This window comes from Gekko japonicus, unplaced genomic scaffold (assembly GCF_001447785.1).
Source record: "Gekko japonicus isolate JY-2015 unplaced genomic scaffold, Gekko_japonicus_V1.1 scaffold1097, whole genome shotgun sequence".
Classification (NCBI taxonomy): Eukaryota; Metazoa; Chordata; class Lepidosauria; order Squamata; family Gekkonidae; genus Gekko; species Gekko japonicus.
This window is the reverse complement of record NW_015162513.1, coordinates 503,400-528,366: the sequence shown is the minus strand read 5'-3', so window position 1 is coordinate 528,366 and position 24,967 is coordinate 503,400. Positions and strand designations below refer to the sequence as shown.

Here is a 24,967-nt window from a genome sequence, read left to right as displayed (position 1 = left end):
CCAAGTGTATCCCATGCCCAATCTTTATAGTCTCATCCAGGCATTTTCCTAACTATCCTAGATGCCCACGGTACACTTCCCGGCAATGTCAACCAACCCTCCTGAGCCCTACAAGCAGTGTCCAATTCTCAACCATCCTGAAAATTTTATCAGCCCAAGCCTGAGGAAGTGTCTCACTCTCCTAAATATCACCAGGGATCAGACAAGCAGAGTTTTTGACTGTCCACCCTTCAGCGATTGCTTAGCCTGCAATGTTGACAAATTGGAAGCTTTAATTCAGAACAAGTGGGGCTTGTTTATTGTTCACCAAGGCTAGAATTCAAAAGCAAACTGTATTGTGTCCCCTCCCCATCTGTTTCTCCAAGAAGTCAAGTCCCTCTTGTCAAAAGGGGCCATAGAAATATTTCCTCCCAGTGCTGTGGAAGTCAGGGGGCAAACATCCAATTCTGGAGATTCGTCCTTTGTTTATTGTTGCAAAAAAGTTTTGTATGGTTTCTGTCAAAGATACTTTACCACTGTTAAATGTATATGTTTGGTTTGCAACTGTAGACCTTTAGAAGCATATTTTCGTATCCCAATAAACAAATATTTCAGAAAATCTCTGCATTTTCAATGTGGGTAGTGTCTACTTGGTCTGTGTGTCTACTTGGTCTGTGTACTGTGTGTCTGTTTGGTCACTCCTCTGGCCTAAGAGTGTTTACAAAGGTTATGGTAGTGGTTGTTACCCCCCTCAGGGAGAGAGGGGTTGCAACATATTGCTGTACCTGTACAACTAGCTAATTACAGTACCATCTAGGGACACCCTGTCTGCACAGATCTCATTGATTCTAGACACCCTTCAAGACTTAGGTCTCTAGGTAAATCTGGATAAGTCAGTACAGGAACAGATATAGAACACCATCAGAACCATTGGCAGCTTGCTGACAGCATCGTGCTTCATCCTGCTTCATTATCTGAATCAAGTCAGTTATTTGCTTTTCTTGAGCCGTAATATTTTGAGTTACCACGGACATCTGTTCTTTGAAGTTATTCAGCTGATCCAGTAGAGGACGCATATACTCGCCTACAGCCTTTGTCGTCTCTCTGATAGTTTCTGGTTTAGGGCTTTCTGGTTTTGTTTTCAAAAGTCTGTCTTTGTCCCTCTTCCCCGCCATCTTTTTTGTTTGTTTACTTTCGTAATTTTTTAAGTCTCTCAATGTGCGCTTGACCGCTTGTCTTCGCTTGGGTAAGTACTTCTAGACAGTTTCTATCGCATTTTCTTCTGATTCCCCCCCCCTAATCGCTCAAAAATCCATGCACATGGGAGGCGTCCCTCCCCCGCTCGCTTTCCCCCCCATTCAGTAGGGAAGGGTGGGGAGCTACTTTTCCTCTTTAAACGCTACAAGTTTGACTCACGTTCATAATCGGTCTTTCAACCTCACTTTCATTTCTTTTTTATGCCGCGTGATCTCCGTCACTCGACCCGGTCATCGTTTCTAAGCCCATTCGGTCTCTCGGCACGGAGAACCGTCGGAATACAGAGGTGCCTCAATTCTCGGGCATTCCGTCCTTGAAGAGGCAGCCTCTTGCAAGTTCCATGGCCAGGGTCCCTTTGCCGGGACCCAGGGGGGTTGCGAGCCTGCGCACCCCCTTCTTTGGCCGGAGCGCAGCCTCACCCCCGGGAGGGCCAGGAGGTGTGACTGCTAGCACGCCGCCATCAACCGGAAGTCGATCTTGGTTGATTCTGGATCCAGTTCTATTACTGGAGAGGTAAGCTGATAAGAGCTCCAAAAGAGGCTCATCTGCACTTTACTTGGAATATGCCCCCCTTCCTTGATTTGTTGGAGCTGGCCATGTAGATTCATGCTATGGTTATCTTGGGGCTAGACTAATCCGCCCTTAAAGACAACTTGGAAACTCAAGTTGATGAATGCCTGGCTACTATCAAGTGCTAAACAGAACCTGCATATCACTTTCACTGTGCAGACGCTCCATTGGTTAACAGTGTGCTCAGTTCAAGGTTCAACTATCACATCCAAAGCCTATAATGGTACTGGACCCACATACTTGCAGGGCTGCCTGTACTGCTATGTTCCATTGTGACAGCTTTACTCCTTCTCCCCCGTTACCCCCAACACTGGTCCCCACCTCTGCCTTGTTCTCTCACTGCCCCCTCTTTCCTTAGTCTCACTTCACCTTACTTCTCTGCCCTCTCACTTCACCCAGCTGCCTGCCCACCCCCTGTTGGCCCCAGTCTGCAGATTTTCACCATAATGGAACTAGATATGTCAGAGCGGGCCATGTGGCCCAAATTAAGAAGATCTCAGAGACCCAATGGTGCCAGCCTGGAAATTATGTGTAGAAATAAATAATGTGGCCTGTTCTAATTAAAAAACAGTTTAAATTACTTGTATTTTAATTATTCTGGAATATTACATTTATATGCATTTTAGAACCTACTTAGCTCTGAGACTCCAAGTGAAGGGCGGGGTATAAATCCAATCTCTTCTTCTTCTTCTTAATAAATAACTACAGTATTTAACGCCACACTGAAACTCCTTCAGGTAGTGGAAGGCAGGGTATTAAATCCAACCTCCTCCTCACCACCACCACTACTACTACCACCACCACCACCACCACCACTACTACCACCACCATGCTTTCTACCTTTCCCTCTATTCTGTACCAGAACAATACTCAGTAGCCACAGGAAAAGACAACTTAGGGAGGAGATTCCAGGTTGGGATCTATTTAGATGTTAACATTAGGTTTCATTGTACAATCACTATTTTTTTTTACAGTCATATGCTAGTGAAAGAGGGCAAATTATTGTATATGAAAAGCACTCTGGTGAGGAATGATTAGGTTTGTAGAGATATATGTGGGAAATGTATGGATCTGATAATTCTCTGCTTAACCAGGTATACTCAATAATGCTCTGCACATGGGAGGAAGAAGAGTGTATGAGCACAACTGCAACCAGTGTTCATGCCCTTTGCAAGCATTGCTTTGATGTGAAGTCTGAATGTGGTGTAAGGCAAAAATGGTGAATGTTCCCTCTAAGCTGTGGAGTTTTGTGAGAAAAATTCTACTTTATGAGCTACTGGCATTTAAGTTGTGAGTGAGCAGTTTGGCTACTGCATATGTTAGTTTGCTCTGGAGCCATTCTTCCTGAACTAAGACAAAATGTGTGAGCTGGAGGCTAAAAAACTGTGAGCTGGCTCATACTAACCCATCTTAGAGGGAACACTGGACATGGCATCATCATATTGTTTGTTTCCCCATTCCTCCTTCATTTTATTGATAGGCAGTTGTGGGGGACCTTGAAACACGATGAAGTAGGTACCACCTGTTGTGCTTTACTAAATGTGAAAGGGGCAATAATATGTGGGACTGCCACTCCTAATGCTGGTAATGTGTCAGTTGTAACATACTTAATCTTATATGATGCAGTAAAATAAGTCTCTGCCGTTATGTACATTTAATACTTTTTGAGAACAATCCTAAGCAGGTTTATCCAGAATCCTACTCAGGTCTGTTCAGTAGGGCTTACTCCCAGAAAATTGTTTTTAGGATTAGACTGTTTTAGTTTAAAGGGTGGGGGGAGATTGGTATTGAGCAGTTTAGCTGTTTCTGGGACCAGATACTAAAAGCTGAAAATATTGCAAATGAGCAGGGAACTGGCCGAAAATTTCCATGTTTTGCTTTTACAGTGTGGAGCTGCGGTGGCTCAAGTGGTTAAGACGCTGAACTGCAGGCTGTGGAAGGTCAGTAGTTCAGCAGTTCGAGACCCGAGTTGCCGCATGACGGAGCGAGCTCCCGTCTCTAGTTCCAGCTCCTGCCAACCTAGCAGTTCGAAAGCAAGAAATTGCAAGTAGATAAATAGGTAGGAAGGTAACAGCATTCCGTGCGCCTTGGTGTTTAGTCATGCCGGCCACATAACCATGGAAACGTCTTCGGACAGACCTGGCTCTTTGGCTTTGAAACGGAGATGAGCACCGCAACCCTAGAGTCGGACTCGACTGGCTTTCGAGCAAGGGAACCTTTACCTTTACTTTACTTTAAAATTCCATGTACCTCACAAGCTGGATTCTTGCTGTTGTTGAGCCTTCCACAGAATCTTTCATTTAATATCCACTTCAATATTTAGCCTGAAAAGGATGTCTTGAAATTTTTTAAACCCGCATGTACCTCACAAGCTGGATTCTTGCTGTGGTTGAGCCTTCCACAGAATCTTTAATTTAATATGCACTTCAATATTTAGCCTGAAAAGAATGTCTTGAAATTTTTTAAACCCATTATAGTATGTGCACATGAGCATGCATGCTAGTGGTCCGCACTACATTTTAAATTTTTTACTTTTCTCTTTTAATGATATATGCTTGAAAAATCTAGTGACGATGATCATTTACCTTTGATGTCTCATACTTAAGAATGGTACAATTTTAGGGGATCGGTTTTTGTAGTATTTTCTCACATACAAAGCTAAAGTATAAATCTCCTTTAATAGAAAGCTTGGAAATTCTTTTGATGGGGGTTCATTTAGTTAAACTCCTGTCTGTGTTTCTAGCTGACCTTATGTATCCTGAGAAACGCAGACAGGCATCATTAAAATGTTCAGCCTCAGATTTGATTAATGAAATTTTATGACTGTAAAATTGTCACCGAGATTTCTAAATGAAATGTTCTAATAAGGTAGACAGGTTTATTTGGGAAGCCTTTGTAGTTCTTCATCTTAGACTGGGCTTGGAGCTTTCTTCCCTCCCCTCTTCCTTTAGGCAAATCCCTCTGAAGCAGAATGTTTCAATTTTACACATTTTGTGTCAATTTTCCAGACAGAAAAGTAGCCCCTAGACATTAGACATTTAGCTACGGAAAGGCGGTTTCCTTAGTTTTATTTGATTACTAGAAGTTAGATTCCTTGCTGATAGTTCAGGACTGTTAGTGGTTACCTGACTGTTTGACAGAAAACATTTCCTTTCCTTTATTTAACCTTTGACTTGTGAATATAAAAGCTTTATCAGAACTGGAGTGGAAGCGCAAGCGAGGTGGAAGACTACTTAGTGCAACAAAGCTGAGGAATGGCTTTGAATGAAAGCCTCAGCGCCTGCCTGGTGGCTCCCTGGATTAAAAGAATATGCTAAATACGTTTTTAATTAACAGTGAAATATCGGGTGCTGTTGTTTATATGACAGGTAAGGCCCGTGTTTTTGGTAGGATCTAATGCATTTTAAAAGCATCACACTTCCACATCCATGATTGATTTTGCAGATGTTATTTTACGGATTTTGTGCTTTACGTGGCAGGCAGGAAATTTGTCAAAGCAATCACAGAACCACTGAAATTAGGAGAGACAGCCTGCTTTGTGGTTCAGCATTTATGTGATTATTGCACTCATAAGGGGTTTCTCTAACTTTGTACAGTGTTAGGCATTGTAATTGGCTTTTTTTTAAAAAAAAATCGTCAATATATAGCTAAGTGCAATCCTAAGTAGGTCTACTCAAAAGTAAGTCTTGTTTTATTCAGTGAGGCCTGCTTTCAGGAAAGTATTTTTAGTATTGCAGTGTTACCGGTATAAATGTGGTATGTGTCAAAAGGAACTTGGAGATCGGAGAATAAACCTCCCCTTTTCCTTCTAACCATAGTTTTCAAGTTCAAAAGGAGTAAGGAAGATAGGGAATTCTTCTGGCCTCTGCTGAAGTTCAGTTTCATATATGCAGTTAACATTACTAGGTTAAAGTGACCTTGTCCTCCATGTTCACACACATGTTGCGTTTCTGTACAGTGGTTAGTGATACACTTCTAAAGAATATTTATGGGGCAAGGAAAGAGCAAAGGAAAGGCAAACGTGTTTCTGTTTCTGAAGGGCTGAACTGTCTTGAATTCATGAGTTGTTAGGATCAATGGTAAAGAGCTACTCATTTGGGTGGGTGGGAACTGGCAGTTTCACTTTCTCCATGCAGCTTAAGCAAGTGTGTATTACCAGAAAATGACCTCTGTAATACCTGTTGTACAGTTAACACCATCCTTAGCTAAGTTGCTGGATATTCCAGCATGTTGGATGGTGATTTTTGTTATATTTTTTTGAATTCAAAGTTGTGGTTCAATTTGATCTTTTAACTTTAAACAGTTATCCAAATCTAAAATATTTGTAGTTTAAACAGTTTTAAGTTAGGGCAAGCTGATACTGGAAACTTCCAGCTGTGAAAGGAAAATAGTTCCAGTATTAAAGGAGCTGGACTTTTTAGTTTTCACTCCTGTGAAAGTTGCTTGATAATCTATGAATTTAGTCTCTGTGTCCAGGCTGTGGAGACATCCTGTCCCACTGAGGTGATATGTTTTTAATAAATGAGAAGTATCAAATGTTATTTCAAGGGATAGAGATGAAAGTAGGTGCTACAGCAAGCTTTCATTTTTAATGTGATGTCTTGTTTTTTGTTTTGTTATATATGATGGGGGGAGTTATCAGCTTTGACTGAGCTTTGACAATTTAGTATATCATTCTGGGATTCAGGGGAAAATCTGTGTATGTGAAATGGCCAAACTTTAAACACTAAAGGCCAAATATAGTACAATCTCATCTGTCATTATATGTTACAGAGTAGTGCAGTGTTGTAAGGCACTGACAGTGCTTACCTGCAAACACTGTGTGTGCTGCAGAGTGATGATTAGGAAGCTATGTGCTGGGGTATACTACAGTCCTGAGGATAATGTGAACTGTGCTTTGAAAACTCAGGAGGAAGATAAGGCAGCACCAGTGGGTAGGAGAAAAAAGGAACAAGGTGCAAAGGTGAGAGTTTTATTAGATCTTCTAGATCCCTACATGTTTCGCTACATGCTTCATCAGGGGATCTAAGACAAATAAAAAATACAATCATTAATTTAATGAAAATATGCATACAGATAAATAATTAAAATATTCTTTAAAAATTAAAATTATTTATAAAATTCACTAATACAGAGTCTGAGCATGTTATAAAGTTTCCTTACATAATCTCTAGTGTGATACCAAAATTACATTGATTGTAACAAAAAATATTTTATACTGAAAAAGAACTTTAAAAAAATATTCTTCTGCGAGGTCCATAACAGAAAGGTAGAAAATAGACATTATGACATACCTTGTATAAAAACTTATCTGGTCCCTCTTTGAACAATTGGATGAGTAGGGCAATACTGTGTACTGTATCCAGCATACTGATGGCGGCGGGTAGCGGGGGGGGGGCAGGGAGTGAGCCACATTGGGTGAGTAGGGCAATACAGTGAGCTCTACCCAGCATATTGATGGGGGGGGGGCAGTGAACCAGATTGATAAGTGCATGGAGCCCTGCTGAGCAGGCATTGGTAAATGGTGAATGTTTGAAGTAGTGTGCTTTGCTGCTGTTCTGGGAATTAGGAATAAGAGAGAAAGTATATGTAAATAAAAACTATAAAAGTAAAGCATGCCTTTGATTGTAATACGTTTTTTAAAAAACCTATGACCAAGGTATCCAAATGTTGGATAATACTGTTATGGAACCATTTATCAAGTTGGTCTAATGGGACAGGTTAAGACAGTTCAGCAAATTGCTTAGGCTATGCCATGCTGTGGGATCTCAATGGCAGTTGCTCTTTTTTATTTTTCTGTATTCCTGTCCTTCTTTTAGTAAATACTAGACGACTGAATTTGCACATGTGAACTTTTCATTTTTCATTTTTTATGATTAGGCTCATGTTGTAAAGAAGTGTCCCCCATCTTAGCGCATATATCAGCCTTACTGAGCCTATGAACTTAAATTTTATAAATTCTGAGGTGATTTGTAGTTTTTAAAGAGAGAGATATATGTTTTTAAGTAAGAAGAAGCTTGAGCTCAATAGTTCACACACACACACACACACAGAGAGAGAGAGAGAGAGAGAGAGAGGAGAGAGGGGAGAGAGAGAGAGATATCTCAATATCATTTAATTATCTTTCTGGTTACATAGGGAAAAAACACTGTTCTCTGCAGTTAGGAAGTTACAGAACATTGGATCAGGATCTCATTCTTTAGAGGGAGGAGACACACAGCTCAGTTTTGAACTCTGTCCAGACAAAGCAGTCTGTGACTAAACTCTGTCATGCTATGATGGAATTTATAGATATTCATATAAAGCACTGTGATATTGTGTGTCATCCCAATGCTGGTTCTCATTCAGTATTGCTTGCAGTGACTTGCAGTGACCCTTCAAAGTGTCAGAAAAAGAGGTGTTTTCTAGCATTATTATGTAAGGGTTTTGTTTTTTTTACTATGGGTGGTCTAAAATATTTGCAGGACTAGGTGAAATGCTCTTAGTTAAAGAATTATCATATAATATGTCTCAGAAGTACAATGCAATGAAGCAATTTTCATGTAATGGTTGTTTTTCTTACACAGCTTTTTTTTTCATTCCAGCTACTTGCCATGGTTTGAGGTTTACTACAAACTATTAAATACACTGGCAGATTATTTGGCTAAAGAACAGGTAACTTTATGTTTCTCTTTACTCTTTAAATATGCTTTTGTTCAGGAAAAAATGCCAATAATCAAACCTTTCCATAGTCCCGAGCACTAGTTTCTAAATTGAGTTTGCACCCTGCACCTGCATTTAAAATTTTGCAGCAGCATTAAGAACACTGTGTGTTTAGAAATTACATGATAGGGTTGATATTCCAGTATATTGATTATTAACAGTATAGTTACAAAATGTATGGATTAAAAGTCTGTAGATATATGACTACATGAAGCTGCTTTCTGTTGAGTTAGTCCATTGATTTATCAAGGTCAGTCTTGTCTGCTCTGACTGGCAGTTGTTCTTCACAGCACTCTGTATCTGATCTTTTTCCCTGGACATGCTGAGCATCAAACCTGGGACTGTCTGCATTTATCTGCATTTGTAGTGGATGCTCTGCTACCCATTTGTGGTCCTCTCTGAACCATAGAGCACATAAAAATATACATGATACCAAAATCTTTGTTGCCTTCATCTCAGTATTGACATTTACTATGTGTTCATTTATATGTTTCACTTGTGGTCTGGTCTGTTCTTATATAGAGTTCAGAGCAGCCTGCATAAAGTCCCATATAGGTACTTCACAGGGCCAGCTCTGCTTATCTCTAGCAGTAGAACAACATTCTGCTGCCTTCAGGCCATTCTTTATCTGCTTCTTTTTCATATTAAGGATAGTTAGGGATTTTGAAACATATAAACACCTTCCTGCTTCAAATGTATGTTTAAAGTTGGATTTTTAAAGGAAAACGTTATACTACTTAATCAGGCATAGTATTCTGGTCATCATGTTTCAAGAATAGTATAAACTATTGTATGGATTCATTATAATCAAGTGTGTGCTTAAGGTCAGAATTCCAGTTCACCATTTACTCTAATGGTTTAAATGAAATAGAGCAGGCTACTGTATAGGTATTCAAGTTCTACTTTGAGTTGTGAATCTGACACTAACAACAACATATTGCATTGGTAGATAGGTGGCTTCTTGTGATATGGCAGACGAATTAACTTGTGTTTCCACTCAGTAGAATTATGTTCTTAACTAGTGCTAGAATTTCTCTAGATACATGTTTGGGGATAGAGTTGTAGGGTTGGATCTAGCAGTAGATTTCAGCTAATGGAAGGGTGACAATGTTTGCCTATTGTTGCCCTTCCACTGTGGACTTCTTAATTGTTCCTGGAGTTTTGCTGTCCCCCAAGAGCAGCATTTTAGGCTATGGCAGTATTGAGGAATCAAGAAAGTACTGCTCCACTGATGGAAGTCCCTTCCATTAGCAGAAATCACCACTGAATCCAACCCATTGTGAGCCAGTGTGGTATAGTGGTTAGAGTGTCAGACAGTATAGGAGTTAAAGTGATCTGGGGGAACCGGGCTGAAATCCGAATGAAATAGAGCAGGCTACTGTATAGGTAAAATTTTACTGTATCCAGAGCACATTAAATTGCTTAAACTCTATGGCAGTCATCACGGCCTGTATTATTTATTTATTTACCAAAGTTAGCCTTGAAATGGCACACACTATATTGAAATTAATATATCGAGAGAATTCCATGTTATTTTACAATTGCATTTAAACTTTTTTTAAAAAAAATTTCATTTTTATCTCATCCTTGTTCTCAGGGTGGTGGGAGTCATTCAGTGAGCTTTGTGACAAAGTTGAAGCAGGTCTCCCCTGCCCTAGTCAACTGTAACCATTGTACTACTCTGCTCCCTAGTACATTTTTTCAAGGCACTGTACTCTGAGTAGGAAACTTCAATGGATTGCTGATTTTTTTCTTCCCTAAGACACTAACGGTTCATTGTGGGAGTTCCATATTTATGTCTGTTTAAATTGAAAGTCCCACACTACTGCTCCCTGAAGATCTCAGCCTTAGAATACATCTCGTGATTATGCTCACTGGTGTTTGGAGAGATGGCAGTTTCTTATGAACAGTTGGTAACTACTTACCTGAAAACTGAATGGCTACTTACCTGAAAACTGCTTTGCATCCCTACTGGGGGGAAAGGCAAGTTTTAATTAAGTAAGTAAATGTTTAAATAGAATATATTAGAAGAGAGATATATGTTAGAAGATGGTTTTATTTACTGAATAGCTGTTGTGAGGAAAATAGACTAATACGTGATATAAATGTTGTTTTCAGCTGTCATCCTAGAAAGAACTGGGACAGACAGAAGGGCCTAGGAAAGGTGGAGGTAGAAGAAGCAGGGGCCTACAAAAACTAGGAACCAAAGCCTTGAGAAGGAAATAGGAAAAGAGAAAGCAGGAGGCGTAGGAAATTAGGGCCGAGGCATGAGTGAGGGTGTGGGGCAGAGACTGAAGGCTGAAGAAAAGGCCAGAAAGGGAACACTTTGAGAGGTTACAAGCATGAACTGAAATGATAGCCACATTTCTTCAGGAAGAAGAAGGCTTGTGTCTATTTTCAATAAATTACCTTTACAGTGAGGCTTTGGGATAGATGGCCCATTGAATATGTTCCACTTTCCTATAAGGATCATCCTAAATTATGCATATTAATTTGACTCAAAGCTTCTAAGTTTGTTGTGATCTGAGCCTTTAGGATACAGTATAAGTGCATTTATAAAGAGTATGTTTGTCACTACGCATTGAAAACACAAGAGAAAATTGATGTTGCATTGCCTACTTATAAAGCATTTATAAAGAGTATGTTTGTCACTACGAATTGAAAACATAAGAAAAAATTGATGTTGCATTGCCTACTTATAATTCAAACATGAAAGATTGATGCTAATAGGTCTCTTTTCCTGTCTTGGTGTACTTTGGCATTATTCTTGTGAAGGGAGCTTTGAGACTTGAAAGCCTATACCCTGAAAATCCTGTTGGTCTTGAAGGTATTACTGGGCTCAAATCTAGTTGTGAAGGGATAAAAGAGCAATACTATATCAGAATAGAAAATCCACACTAGTTTCAGTTTTGCTGAGACAATCCATGTAGATTTTCTATTCAGATACAGTAATTGCTCTATGTTTTTCTCCACAGATTGCATTCTAGAACTCTTCCATGAAGGAAGAATATTATTTGAGGACTGACCCTTTAACATGCATTTGTTAAATACACTTGGGAAGGTTTCCATATAGTAGAAGCTGAAAAATAATATGGATTTGCACATCATGAAATAGGAGAGAGTTCATTTTTTCATTAAAGTGGAAATTAGCTCTGAGATGCCTATGATTTATTGGTAACTTTGGGGAGTGTAAGAAAATCTGGCACACTCTGTTTGATTGATATGGAAGAGTTAACAACCATATAGTCATTCAGTGCACCCCAACCCAATGCTTTCATTTTTCTGACAAAAATATCTACCAAACATACATTGTCACATTTCCAGAGATTGCTCTGGGTTACCCACAATATTCTTAAGTGGGTGTAGGCACAAAATTCTTTTAGCATTTTATGTATTATATCCACAAAAACACATTTACAGGAGGGAGGCAAAAATTATATGTCAGAATACCCTGTAGGCAAAACCATATGAAGATGTATTTAGTGGAAAAAAACAACAGAATGTAAGTCCAAACGTATTATACACGTAAAATAAATAAATGTGTTGGTCACACCTGGCTTCCTTCGAGGCGCGTGCTGAATATCCTCCAGTAGATATGCTTTATTGGATTGCATTCCCTTCCTGATCTGCTCCATGTTAGTAGTGATTGAATTCCAGGTAACAGGAACCCAAAGGAGATGCACCTCACTGTCCTGTAGGATTTCTGTCTCCTGTGATGCTATTGATGTTACTGCTATAGGATTTTGGAATGCTGTCCCACACTTTCTGCATCCAGTGCCATTTTATCCATTTTTTGATGCCAGACCTTGCTGCTGAACTCAGCTTGTTTTTAAGTAATTGATTGCTCCTTTAGTGCTACATTTTGGTGTTTGATGGGTTGTATTGTCTTTTGGGTTTGATTTTTTTTAAAAAGTTACCCATATCAAGCATTTTGGAAAGATGGCCTAAGATATTTTTAATAATTAATAATTGAGCAAAACCAATGACGGGGGGAAATGGAGAGAGGAATATTTTTGAATAGTATGAGGATCCTTCCCATCCACACTGGCAGGTTTAGAGTTGCTACTCCTTCATTTTATTTATTTTATTTTAATTTATTTTATTGAATTCTTTCTCCCCAATGGGGACCCAAAGTAGCTTACATCATTCTCTTCCATTTTATCCTCAGAACAACCCTGTGAGGCTGGTTAGGCTAAGAGTGTGACTGGCCCAAGGTCACCCAGTGAGCTTCCATGGCATGTGTGGATTCGAACCCTGGTCTCCCTGGTACTAGTCTGACACCTCTTAGCTGCTACACCACACTTGCCCTGTCAGTTGCAATGCTGTTGCTATGGGGGCAGTTTTCTCTATTCCTGTCATACTTCACATACCCCAAGTCTTATTTATTTTATATCTGGATATGTTATTGTTGTTAATATGGAAAAATAGTTTGTGCATGTATATTTATATCTCCATGATTTAATGGAACAAAATTAAAAATCAACTACGTATCTCTCTCTACCTCAGGAATATAAACATAAGAGATATCTCAGCAATGTAGTTGTTGTGCTCAGCCAGGTTTGTAGCCTTCCTCCAGCAGAAGAGGCCTTTCCGCCAGAAGATCTGCAGCCTGGAGAAAGGTTTCACACTTTGCTTAGTGTAGGGGTAGGATATAAGCCACACTAGATATCAGGTTGGCTTTTATGTACCATGAAATCAGTAGCTTTTGCAGAATGGAATTTTCCCACCTCCCCTTTTCTACTACAGTCTGTTGCGCACCCCAGGTTTTTCTCTTATGGTTCTTTGAACCCATAGGAATAGTGCATGTTGAAGGGAGTGTCTGCAGGAGAGAATTGGCAGAAATTTCAGATGAACTGAAGTGCTTCTTGCACAGTTGGAACAACAGATAGGATTCAGCCTGTGATGTAATAGTTTTCATGTTTATGATTAAGTCGATATAGAACAGGCTAACTCACCAGCCTCTCCCAGTGGTTCCTGCAATATATCTTTGCCAAGAATCATCCTATGGAGTTTCTGATTATATTCTGATCTCAACCTATTTCATTATTTCACTTCAGTTGCATCTTTCAATTATTTTGCAGACCGATATACAATGCATTTTATTAGAATTACATTATGATGTTGTATTTTATTATGTGTGGACATCTCTTGTTGAGTTTGTGTTTCTGAAATCTTTTTAAAGCTTTATTGTTCTGAAATACTAAGAGTCCAGTAGCACCTTAAAGACTAACAAAATTTGTGGTAGGGTATAAGAACATAAGAACATAAGAGACGCCAATGTTGGATCAGGCCAAAGGCCCATCCAGTCCAACACTCTGTGTCACACAGTGGCCAGAAATACCAGTGCCATCAGGAGGTCCACCAGTGGGGCCAGGACATTAGAAGCCCTCCCACTGTTGACCACCCCTAGCACCAAGAAGACAGAGCATCACTTGCCCCAGAGCCCCTATCTATACCTTGTGGCTAATAGCCACTGATGGACCTCTACTCCATATGCTTATCTAATTCCCTTTTGAAGCGGTCCATGCTTGTAGCCGCCACCACTTCCTGTGGCAGTGAATTCCATGTGTTAATCACTCTTTGGGTGAAGAAGTACTTCCTTTTATCCGTTCTAACTTGACCGCTCAGCGATTTCATGGAGTGCCCACGAGTTCTTGTATTGTGAGAAAGGGAGAAAAGTACCTCTTTCTTTACCTGCTCTTTCCCATGCATAATCTTATAAACCTCGATCATGTCACCCCTCAGTCGTCTTTTCTCCAAGCTAAAGAGCCTAGTGGGGAATCAAACCTGGTTCTCCCAGATTAGAGAACATAAGAACATAAGAACATAAGAGATGCCAATGTTGGATCAGGCCAAAGGCCCATCCAGTCCAACACTCTGTATCCCACAGTGGCCAGAAATACCAGTGCCATCAGGAGGTCCACCAGTGGGGCCAGGACATTAGAAGCCCTCCCACTGTTGACCCCCCCCCAAGCACCAAGATGACAGAGCATCACTTGCCCCAGAGTCCCTATCTATACCTTGTGGCTAATAGCCACTGATGGACCTCTGCTCCATATGCTTATCTAATTCCCTTTTGAAGCCGTCCATGCTTGTAGCTGCCACCACTTCCTGTGGCAGTGAATTCCAAGTGTTAATCACTCTTTGGGTGAAGAAGTACTTCCTTTTATCCGTTCTAACCCGACCGCTCAGCAATTTCATGGAGTGCCCACGGGTTCTTGTATTGTGAGAAAGGGAGAAAAGTACCTCTTTCTCTACCTGCTCTTTCCCATGCATAATCTTATAAACCTCAATCATGTCACCCCTCAGTCGTCGTTTCTCCAAGCTAAAGAGCCCTAAGCGCCTTAACCGTTCCTCATAGGGAAAGTGTTCCAACCCTTTTATCATTCGAGTTGCTCTTTTCTGCACTTTTTCCAAAGCTATAATATCCTTTTTAAGGTGTGGTGACCAGAATTGCACACAGTATTCCAGATGAGGTCGCACCATTGATTTATATAGCGGCATTATGATATTGGCTGATCTGTTTACAATACCCTTCCTAATAATCCCCAGCATAGCATTGGCCTTCTTTATTGCAGTCACACACTGTCTCGACATTTTCAGTGAGTTATCTACTACAACTCCAAGATCTCTCTCTTGATCTGTCTCTGCCAGTTCAGACCCCATCAACGTGTATTTATAGTTAGGATTTTTGGCTCCAATGTGCATCACCTTGCACTTGGCCACATTGAACCCCATTTGCCATGTTGACGCCCACTCGCCCAACTTTGACAGATCCCTTTGGAGTGCCTCACAATCCTCACTGGTTTTCACCACCCTGAACAACTTCGTATCATCCGCAAATTTAGCCACTTCACTGCTTACTCCCAACTCCAAATCATTAATGAACAAGTTAAAAAGCAGTGGACCAAGTACTGATCCCTGTGGTACCCCACTGCTTACACCCCTCCACTGGGAGAACTGCCCATTTATACTCACTCTCTGTTTTCTATTAATTAGCCAGTTTTTGATCCATAAAAGGACTTGTCCTTTTATCCCATGATTTTTGAGCTTGCTTAGGAGCCTTTGATGAGGAACTTTATCAAAAGCTTTCTGGAAGTCAAGGTAAACAATATCTATTGGATCCCCCTTGTCCACATGTTTGTTCACCCCCTCAAAGAACATTAACAGGTTAGTGAGACAAGATCTTCCCTTACAGAACCCATGTTGAGTCTGCCTCAATAGGTTTTGTTCATCTATGTGCCTACTAATTCTTTCCTTAATAATGGTTTCCACCAATTTACCCGGTATCGACGTCAGACTGACTGGCCTGTAATTTCCCGGATCTCCTCTGGAACCCTTTTTAAAGATGGGAGTGACATTAGCTACCTTCCAGTCCTCAGGAATGGAGGCTGATTTTAAGGAGAGATTACATATTTTTGTCAGGAGATCCACAAGTTCACAATTGAGTTCTTTCAGAACTCTTGGATGTATGCCATCTGGGCCTGGTGATTTATCAGTTTTTAAGTTGTTTATCAGTTTTAGGACCTCCTCTCTCGTCACCTCAATCTGACTCAGGTCTTTCAACACCCCTCCCGAACTCAGCGGCTCTGGAGTGGGCAAGCACCTCTCATCTTCCACAGTGAAGACGGAGGCAAAAAATGCATTTAGCTTCTCAGCCATTTCCCTATCATCCTTCAGTACTCCTTTTACCCCTTGGTCATCCAAGGGCCCCACTGCCTCCCTGGCTGGTTTCCTGCTTCTAATGTATTTGAAGAAAGTTTTATTGTTGGTTTTTACGTTTTTTGCTATATGCTCCTCATATTCCCTTTTTGCCTGCCTGTTCTGTGTAGTGGTTAAGTGCACGGACTCGAATCTGGGAGAACCGGGTTTGATTCCCCACTCCTCCACTTGCAGCTGCTGGATGGCCTTGGGCAAGCCATAATTCTGTCAGAGCTGTTCTCTTAAGGACAGTTCTCTCAGAGCTCTCTCAGCCCCACCTACCTCACAGAGTGTTTGTTGTGGGGAGAGCAAGGGAAAGGAGTTTGTAAGCTGCTCTGAGACTCTAAGTGAAGGGTGGGGTATAAATCCAATCTCCTCTTCTTCTTTTGTGAGTCACGGCTCACTTCTTCACTTATCTGAAGAAGTGAGCAGTGACTCATGAAAGCTCATTCTCTACCACAAATTTTGTTAGTCTTTAAGCTGCTACTGGGCTCTTATTCTTTTCTACTCCTAAAGACAGACTAACATGGCTACCCATCATCTAAGTACATAAAAATACTAATTGTGTGTTGAAATGCTCAGTTAGGAAAAAAATGAAAAAATGCAATATAACTCTAAAAGAAGCTAATAATTGGTAAGAAACCATACTGTGAACAGCTGTACTTAGAAAGTGAAGTGTGCTATTTATTCTTTTCATATATTATTTTCATTTTATAATATGTGTTGATTTGCATATTCATCTATGAAGTTGTTTTGCTAAAATGCAATGGCTGTGATCGAAAGCTCTGGTCCACACATTGATTTCTGTGTATATGGAGAAGCTGTTCATTTGTTTCAATGAATCAAAGAACTTTATGTGGCAGCAATACTGTATGCAAAATTGTATGTTCATACTGAAGTGACTATCAACAGAATTGCTGGATCATGATGAACATGAATAACATTTATCTGGCTGTTGATTTAAAATAAAACTTATTTTGGATAGGAAGAAGACTTGAATGACTTGTTAGAATCCTGGTATAGTCATCCTGTTCCAAAGGCGAACACTCCTATCAGTTTAAGTTTGGTAGGTATTGCATTTCATACGTATTTATCTTTTAATAATCAAAACATTGATCCTGACAGTTGCAGTGATATTTGAGAACTGTACTGTTCAGTGATTCTTATATTGGCAAGGCTTCCAAAGTGAGAGTTTGGTTTTACCAAAGGAATTGCAGACACCTCTTTTTTCTCTCCTTAACCCAAAATCTGTTCTTCATTTTCATAACAATGCAGTGTGGTGGACATGCATGTTGATAGTATGTCTGGCTGTGTTGTTTTTGTTGTAGTTGATTGTGATATTTAGGTTAATAGGATAGCTGATCTGTTTTTGACATGTATGAAAATCCTGTTAGTCTACTAGGCACTGACACCAGCCACTCAAGATCTGTTTTGAATCCCTGAGTCCACATTGAAGGATCTCTATGAACATATGAAACCGCTTTATTCTGTATCAGGTCATTAGTCCATCTGACCCTCCACTGTCTACTCTGATGGGCAATGGATCTATATGGTTGCATGTAGAGAGAGGTCAGTCTTGGCCCTACTCCCTGAAATGCTTTTAACTGAGCTGTTTGGGGGGGGGGGGTTGGAATCTGGTGCATTCTGCATTCAAAGCTTGCACTTCATCATTGAGCGGTGGCCTCTTCCCTAATATGTAACTGGCTCCTAAAGGCTGAAGCTATGATTCATCCTTCCCAGTTGGCTTCAATTACTTGTCTGAAGCGCCTTCTGCTCTGAACACAATCCCTCTCAGGAGAAAACCATTAAAGCCCTCTCAGCTCATGGAGCTGAGTTCAGCACTTCCCAGAGCAAGGTTATCTCTTCCTTTGAAATGTAAGGCCTTTCCACACTACCAATATTTGCTTTAATCAATCAGCACACAATGATTGTTGCTCAGACAGAAATTTTGTGGTATACAAGAGTATTCTTTGTGTCCATTAAGTGACCATATACAAAAATCCACTGTGCAAAACTTAATTTAAGCTGTACTTGAGCTCCTGGAAACTTGTAGCTCCTTTCTAAACCACAACGGCTGAAGATTCTGTCACTGTTCAAGTCAGGACAACCAATGTTTGCCGATGTGATGGTAAACTGGTGCTGGCTGAAATCAGTGTATGGCTCCCTGCCTTTTTTGTCATGCTAAAATGCATACACATTGACATGAAATTAGAGAGCATTACCTGTGAGCCCCACCACTCTTAACTCTGGCCAAGCTTGTAGGTAAGACAAGCTTCATCAATGGTACACAAATGCTTAATTTCTTTTAAATAAAAATTATTTGTACCATTCTAAGTGCTGTTGCAAAATTTGGTTCTGAACAGTGCTTATAAAGTTGGCAGTCTAGAATGCCATGTTTGACAGCACTCAGTCAGTCCAGAACAAATTAGCATGGTGCTGTAGTAAAAACATGTTTTTCCCTCCTTCTAATTGTCACCACCACAAACTCCTCTGGGGATCTGGATGCCAGGCTGTGTTCTTTCAGGCTTTTACACATCAACACCAAGCTTACATAAAGTATTCTGAAAAATGGAACTTATTATAGCCAACCAGTTGGCTATGTGAACCAGAAACAGCATGGAATCCAAGTTGTATATCTATTTATACTATTTGCACCTATCAGGCTAGCAGGAATTTAGGAGCAAATTCAGCTAATTTGGTGGAATTCCACTAATGTGGATGGGACTCATAACCAGTGTAACACTGATCTGAAAATGTTCCCCCATTGATGTGGCCAATTACCACAGTACAATAAGTATCACATAGCAACTAATTCACTGTTGTAAAAGGAAACATTGGAAAATACTTCTTTTCTGCTCCTGGATTATGCAGCTGTTGGGGAAACTAGTCCATCCTTCTTGTACAACTTTCATGTCTAAACTCAATTTTGTGTGCAGTGAAATATGAGCTGTTCTCTTAATGCATACTAGTAACTTATTTATTTCGATCATTTCTGTGTATTTTTCCGTATAAAAGATATGCTGAAGGTGGCTCACAAAGGTAAAAGCAAATAACTGTAAGCAGTATCATAAAACCCATAACAAACAAGCAGAAACTAAAATGTAATGTACACCAGTGATCCTTTGCTGCACCATCTGTTTCTGTGATAGTTCCCCTCCAACCCCAGCATCTTCATTGCTATTTCTTCTGCTGAAAAAAATTCTGTATTTGTTGGTTTGAAAGCAAATGTGCCAACTCATGGAGCCATTCATTTTTATGTTTGGAAAGATTATCCCGTTCTGAAAGAGAATGGGGACCAGTGATTTCAGAAAGAAGCATTTTCCCATGTTAAGCTCAGTCCTTTGGTTTCAAAAGATTATTGTGTTCATTTTTTTTTCATGTTTGAAAAAAGAACAAAGAGATATTTTTTGCAAGCGAGCAAGTTTTGAAAGACCAACCATGTTTAACAGCGGTGAGTTTTAAAATGCTCTGGCTGTGCACAACCTCTCTTGAAAGAAATAATTGCCTGCCAAATGATGTCTCTGTTGATTACAAATGATTCACAAATTTCCTTTGGGAAATGATTAGTTGTGACTCTGATCTGAAGCAGGTAGTTTTCTCAAATATATTTTCTGTTTAAACTATACTATTTTTGGATTTGTGTGTTCTAATTGTGTAAAAAAAGATCTTAAAAAGCAAAAGTGACAATAGTTTATTCTCACTACCTTTTTGGTAGTGAGAAATACATCATGAAATACATAGACAGCAACATTTTTTCAATCACAGATATTTAGACCTATTAGAATGGAGATAATATGAGGATAGAAAGCTGCCTGGCGTCTACTTAGATAATGAGTTTATCTAGGCTGGTATCATCTATACTGACTGGCTGCAGAAATCCTTTTATTTGGAGATACCAAGGGATTGAATGTGGGACCTTCTGTATGCGAGGCACATGGTTGTCTATTGAGCCACAACCTCTCCCAAATCAAAAGGACTTTACTTTTCAGTGGATATAGTTGCACAATGTTGGCATTATGTGAAAATTTGCAACGGTTTCTTTAAATATTTTCATCATAATCATACATTATAGCTTAGGGTTACCATATTTTGAAAAGCAAAAAAGAGGACATATTTCCTAATTGACTACTTCAGACAAGCAACCACTATGACAAATCTCATTTTAAAGACCCCTACTATTTAAACTGTGATACTTGCTATTAACTAGAAATACCCCTAACCTTTCAACCCCAGAAGAGGATATTTTCATCAGTTTTTTTAAAAAAAACAACCCCAAAAGAGTTTGGACACTATAAAAAGAGGACATATACTCTAAAAAAGATAATCTGGTAACCCTATTATAGTTCAAAACATTTTCCTTTAAAAAAATCTAGGCAATATCATCTAAGAATAGTTTAAACCGAAAATAAATGAAGTTATTGGGGTTTTTTGGATTGGTTCTTTGATTCTTGGCTACATAATATCTGGCTTTTTATCTTTCTCTGTGTTGCATGAATTCAATCACACTCTGCATATATTCAAAAAATTCTACAGGGCATATTTAATACTTCATTTTTACTATTTTTTGTTTTTCTGCTATTGTTTGTGTTTTTCTTGCCTACTAATTTTGATTATGCAAAATGTGTTACTGAGCCATTGATTTCAGTTGAGGGGTCTGCTCTTATTGGCTTGTTTGACCTAAAAATCAATATGAAGCCTATTAACAATCCCAATGGCTTGGCTAGAGTTGGTAGAAACACTGCGTCCGTTGATCATCCCAGCCAACAGCAGCAAGGAATGTTTGTGGGGTCAGTTCAAGTTCCTGATAGGCAGTGTCACAGCTTTTTGTTTGCAGTCCCACTAACTTGCATCCAGAACCCATGAAACAATGGTAGAATTCCATGTACAAAAGAAGTGTCATATTTACAAGTGAATCTAGTGGGAACTTGTTTGTTTTTCCAGCTGAAACACAAAAGTTAACATGCTTTAGTATTACTCTTTGATGTCAAATGTAAATGATTTTGGAAAAGATTATACATATATCTTCCCCCAAAAAAATCAAGAGGGGAAAAGGTCATTATCACAAAGAGATTGAAAGGTGGCCTTAAATCAACATTCAGACACCAGGCCTTTCAGACCATTCAAAAAGTCTGGAAGCCTCATTGTCAAGCCCTGGAGGATTTACTGTAGCAAATTTTGAGAAGGTGTGGAGAACAGAGTAACAATACTAATACAGAATGGAAGAGAGATGCATCTTTGTCCTGTTTTAATAGGCCATTAATTATACCCAAAGCTTGTCTATGAAATGTTCCAAAATACACTTCTAGTAAAATTGATCTTCTGTTTTACATTTTCTGTGGATCTTACTAAAAATATGCATAGATAACCTTACAAACTACTCATAATGGAAGTAAAAATTGAAACTTATGAATGATTTATAATAAGAACTGTGGTGTAAAGATTATCAATTTGGAGTCTTCAAAATCTGCCCCCGCTGAGCAGTACCAGCGCTCCCCCACCTGGCTGAGATGCCAGAGGTAAGATAAGTGTCAGAAGGGAATGCTGGCTTTGAGTACAGGACTTAGTGGCTAAGCAGGGTAGTAGTACAATTTTAATTTTTCAAAATTGGTGTTTTCAGTGTTCAGTTTCAGTGTTGATTCATTGAATAGAATTATCAGGTGCTCCTGTTTATTAATAATGTGTCTGATTGTTGCATAAGGTGACTGTTTATGGCAAGCTTACCTAACCTTTTTTTAACACCCATTTATCTTTTTGGACCAATAATTTCATTTTTTTCCTCTTCCTTAACCAGCACTCATATTTCATTACTCCTGATGTAACTGGCTTGCCAACTGTCCCTGAAAGTGTAAGTTTTTGGAATGTTTGTGATTTATGTAGGATTTATTATGGTGTATGTATTCAGCTATGCAATTCCAAAGTCTTAAGGGCACTTCTGTCTTCAGAAGACCATGTGTGTTGGGGAAGTGTGACTATTTCTGTCAATCCTTCCCCACTGAAAACCCCCTCTTTGCCTCTGTGCTGTTCCTGAGGCTACACAGACCCCAAGGAACAAAATTTCAGAAGGGGGTGGCTTAGTGTGTTACAGTGGGAGGGGGAAGCAGGAAAGTTTTCTTACATTTGGTCTATGGGTTGTTGGATATATGCCAGCACGTTTCTGTAAAATAAATAGCTAGTTGAGTCTTGAAAATCAATTGGCCTGAATTCTCCCTCATTGCCTTTAAATACATTCATTCATCTATCTATTCATTGCATATACACACTGTGATGCTTACAGTTCAAATTTAGCTTTCATAGCACTGGGTATTTCATGTATCTGATCAAATATATATTTGTGCAAAAATCCATTGCCTATATGGAGACAAAGATGGGTGTGGCTATGTATGAATGTAAAAGTGGGTGTTTAATATCCCAAGCTTATATACAAAACGATGAGGCAGGCCAACCTTTCTCAGATCTGAATGTCCTGGAAGACAATTAACTTTCTGTCTTGCAAATGATAACGAGGTGATGAATTTCAATCAAATATGCTTATTGTACAGACTTATTTCTTAAACAAGATCAATTTTTTCCCATCAGCTAGGAAGAAATAGCTAGTTATAAGCTTATGCACCACTCAATTACCACTGTTAATGTGTTAACAGCCCTTATTCTTTGTTAAACAGAGAAATCTTACTGAATATTTTGTTGCTGTGGATGTGAACAACATGCTGCAACTTTATGCCAGCATGTTGCATGAGAGACGCATCATTATTACCTCCGGCAAACTAAGCACTGTGAGTACTTCACACTTCTCCTTTCAAGTAGAATATATTGAGCACCTCACAAAAAGGCCTTCAGGCCTCTGCAGATTTAAATATGTTCCATATGTACTTATGAGACAATATCTACATACTTCTTACAAAAGATACGATTTTAATCTCATTCTTGAAGCACAAAAGCTTGATTTATATAAGGCTTACTTGGATACATTAAGTCAGGTTAATTATTTTTTTGTTATCCAGGGATGAGAGTTCTCTAACTCTCTAGAGTTCATTTCTGAGCCTTCCACCCTATAAAGAATTCTTAAGGGCTATTATAAGATCTTTATTATTCACTTGTGGCTTATTCCATTGGAACTACTTGAAAGAAATCAAGGGGCTGTGATAATAGCTGCTATCCTAAACCTGGTAATAGGTAGATTCATCTTGGTTGCAGAGTAGTGTTTGGGGAGCATATACTGTAATAGCTCTGATTTTGGAGCCGCTCTTCAGGCTGATAATAACTTACTATTCCAAATAGCCTTTTTTATTACAGGTTTTATGTTCCTTCCTATGCTGAAATGGCTTTCTTATGTCATTGCAGATGGCGCTGAGATAAAGAGCTCTGCGTTTAGCCACTGTAACCATGTTGAAATCTTTCGATAGTCTTTTAAAAATTATTTTTAGCCTTCCCTGTGGGGTGTCATTTAGAAGTTTAATCCATCTGTGTTATGTTGCAAGTTATATTGCTCTTAAGCCTTTAGGCCTGGTTGTTTGTATGCATATTCTTGACTGTTAAACTAAAGGCTGGTCAGGACTCTTTCATATCTTTTACTTGGACATACCAGCCCCGTAGCTAGAGATTTTTTGGGAAGGGTGCCTCTGGGGGGGCTGCAGCTCATGAAACCAAAATTAATTACATTAATTCAATTTGGGGCAGCCCGGGAGGGAGGGGGCCTGGAAGAAACGCTAGGGGGCTGGGCCCTGTGGGGTCCTGCATTAGCTACGGGCCTGGGACATACTCTCCCTCCTCATAGTTGGTGTTGAGCACCAAATGGTATTGATTTCTTTTCCCTGTGGACCAGTGAACCACCCTTTGGATGACTGTAGCAAAGGTTGCTGGAAAGTAATATAACTAGGCGAAAAGCAAATTTTAGAAAATAAACCAGCTTGCATAAATAGGCATTATATTGCAAGAAAAAAAGAGAAATCCCATGCAGCTTTTATGGTTTGTAAAACTTTGAATTCTGTTTTTGTAGCCTTATGGAGCATCTCCTTTATATGATTTTTAGTTCAGCTAAAATGTTCTTATCTGGAACCTTGGTTTTATTTCTAGAAGGCAAATCCTCAGACGGATGTAACATATTTCAGTTTTTAAAAGCTATTTTTTGTGAATAATTGCCTCTGTTCTCAGAAATCATCTAGGTGAACCAAGCATAATTTTTAACAATTCAGCTCATTTATCAGGGAAACTGAATATAAATCCAGTATGATGCTGCTGAAATGTCTCTTTTTCTCTGCTACCTTGGCATACCAAGGGAGGGTGTAGTAGGCATCCTCTAAGGTTTTCAGCCTGGATCTCTATTGGCTTGTTCTCTAGAAAACAAAGTTTTTGAAACCTAAGGTAGGCTTTGTGGTTTACGAACCTTTTACCAGCACCGGAAATCCCTTTCCCCCCCTTTATGGTTCTTTTACATAGTCCAGGACCATGCAGACAGCATAGCAGTCCCACTCAAAGTTTGGAAGATCATTTGAGATGCTGCGGCTCAGTGGTAGATAATCTGCTTTTTATCCTTAAATGTGTAGGTTCAGACTCTGGCATCCCCAGTTTTTTTTTTTTTAAAGGATCAAGTAGCAAGCAAAAAGGAAGACCTTTAAGACGCTGGAGAGCCAGTCACAGTAGAAAACAGAGCATGATCTGATTCATTATATTAGTTTAATGTGTACCAAACCTTCACTTTACATACAGCTGGCTTAAGATGTTTATTAGAAAGAACCAGGGCTATTTTTGGGCAGGAATG

General features: G+C 39.5%; 1 protein-coding gene across 1 annotated transcript in view; it reads left to right on the top strand.

Annotated features, from left to right (window-relative positions):
• The window catches only part of DENND1B (DENN/MADD domain containing 1B), a 240,687-nt gene that overhangs the window by 73,165 nt on the left and 142,555 nt on the right, over positions 1-24,967 (top strand). The window contains exons 5-9 of the mRNA XM_015406182.1: positions 8,391-8,460; positions 17,195-17,275; positions 19,601-19,660; positions 22,001-22,054; positions 22,872-22,982. Coding sequence (XP_015261668.1) covers positions 8,391-8,460; positions 17,195-17,275; positions 19,601-19,660; positions 22,001-22,054; positions 22,872-22,982 — 376 coding nt within the window. The remainder of the gene's footprint in view (positions 1-8,390; positions 8,461-17,194; positions 17,276-19,600; positions 19,661-22,000; positions 22,055-22,871; positions 22,983-24,967) is intronic.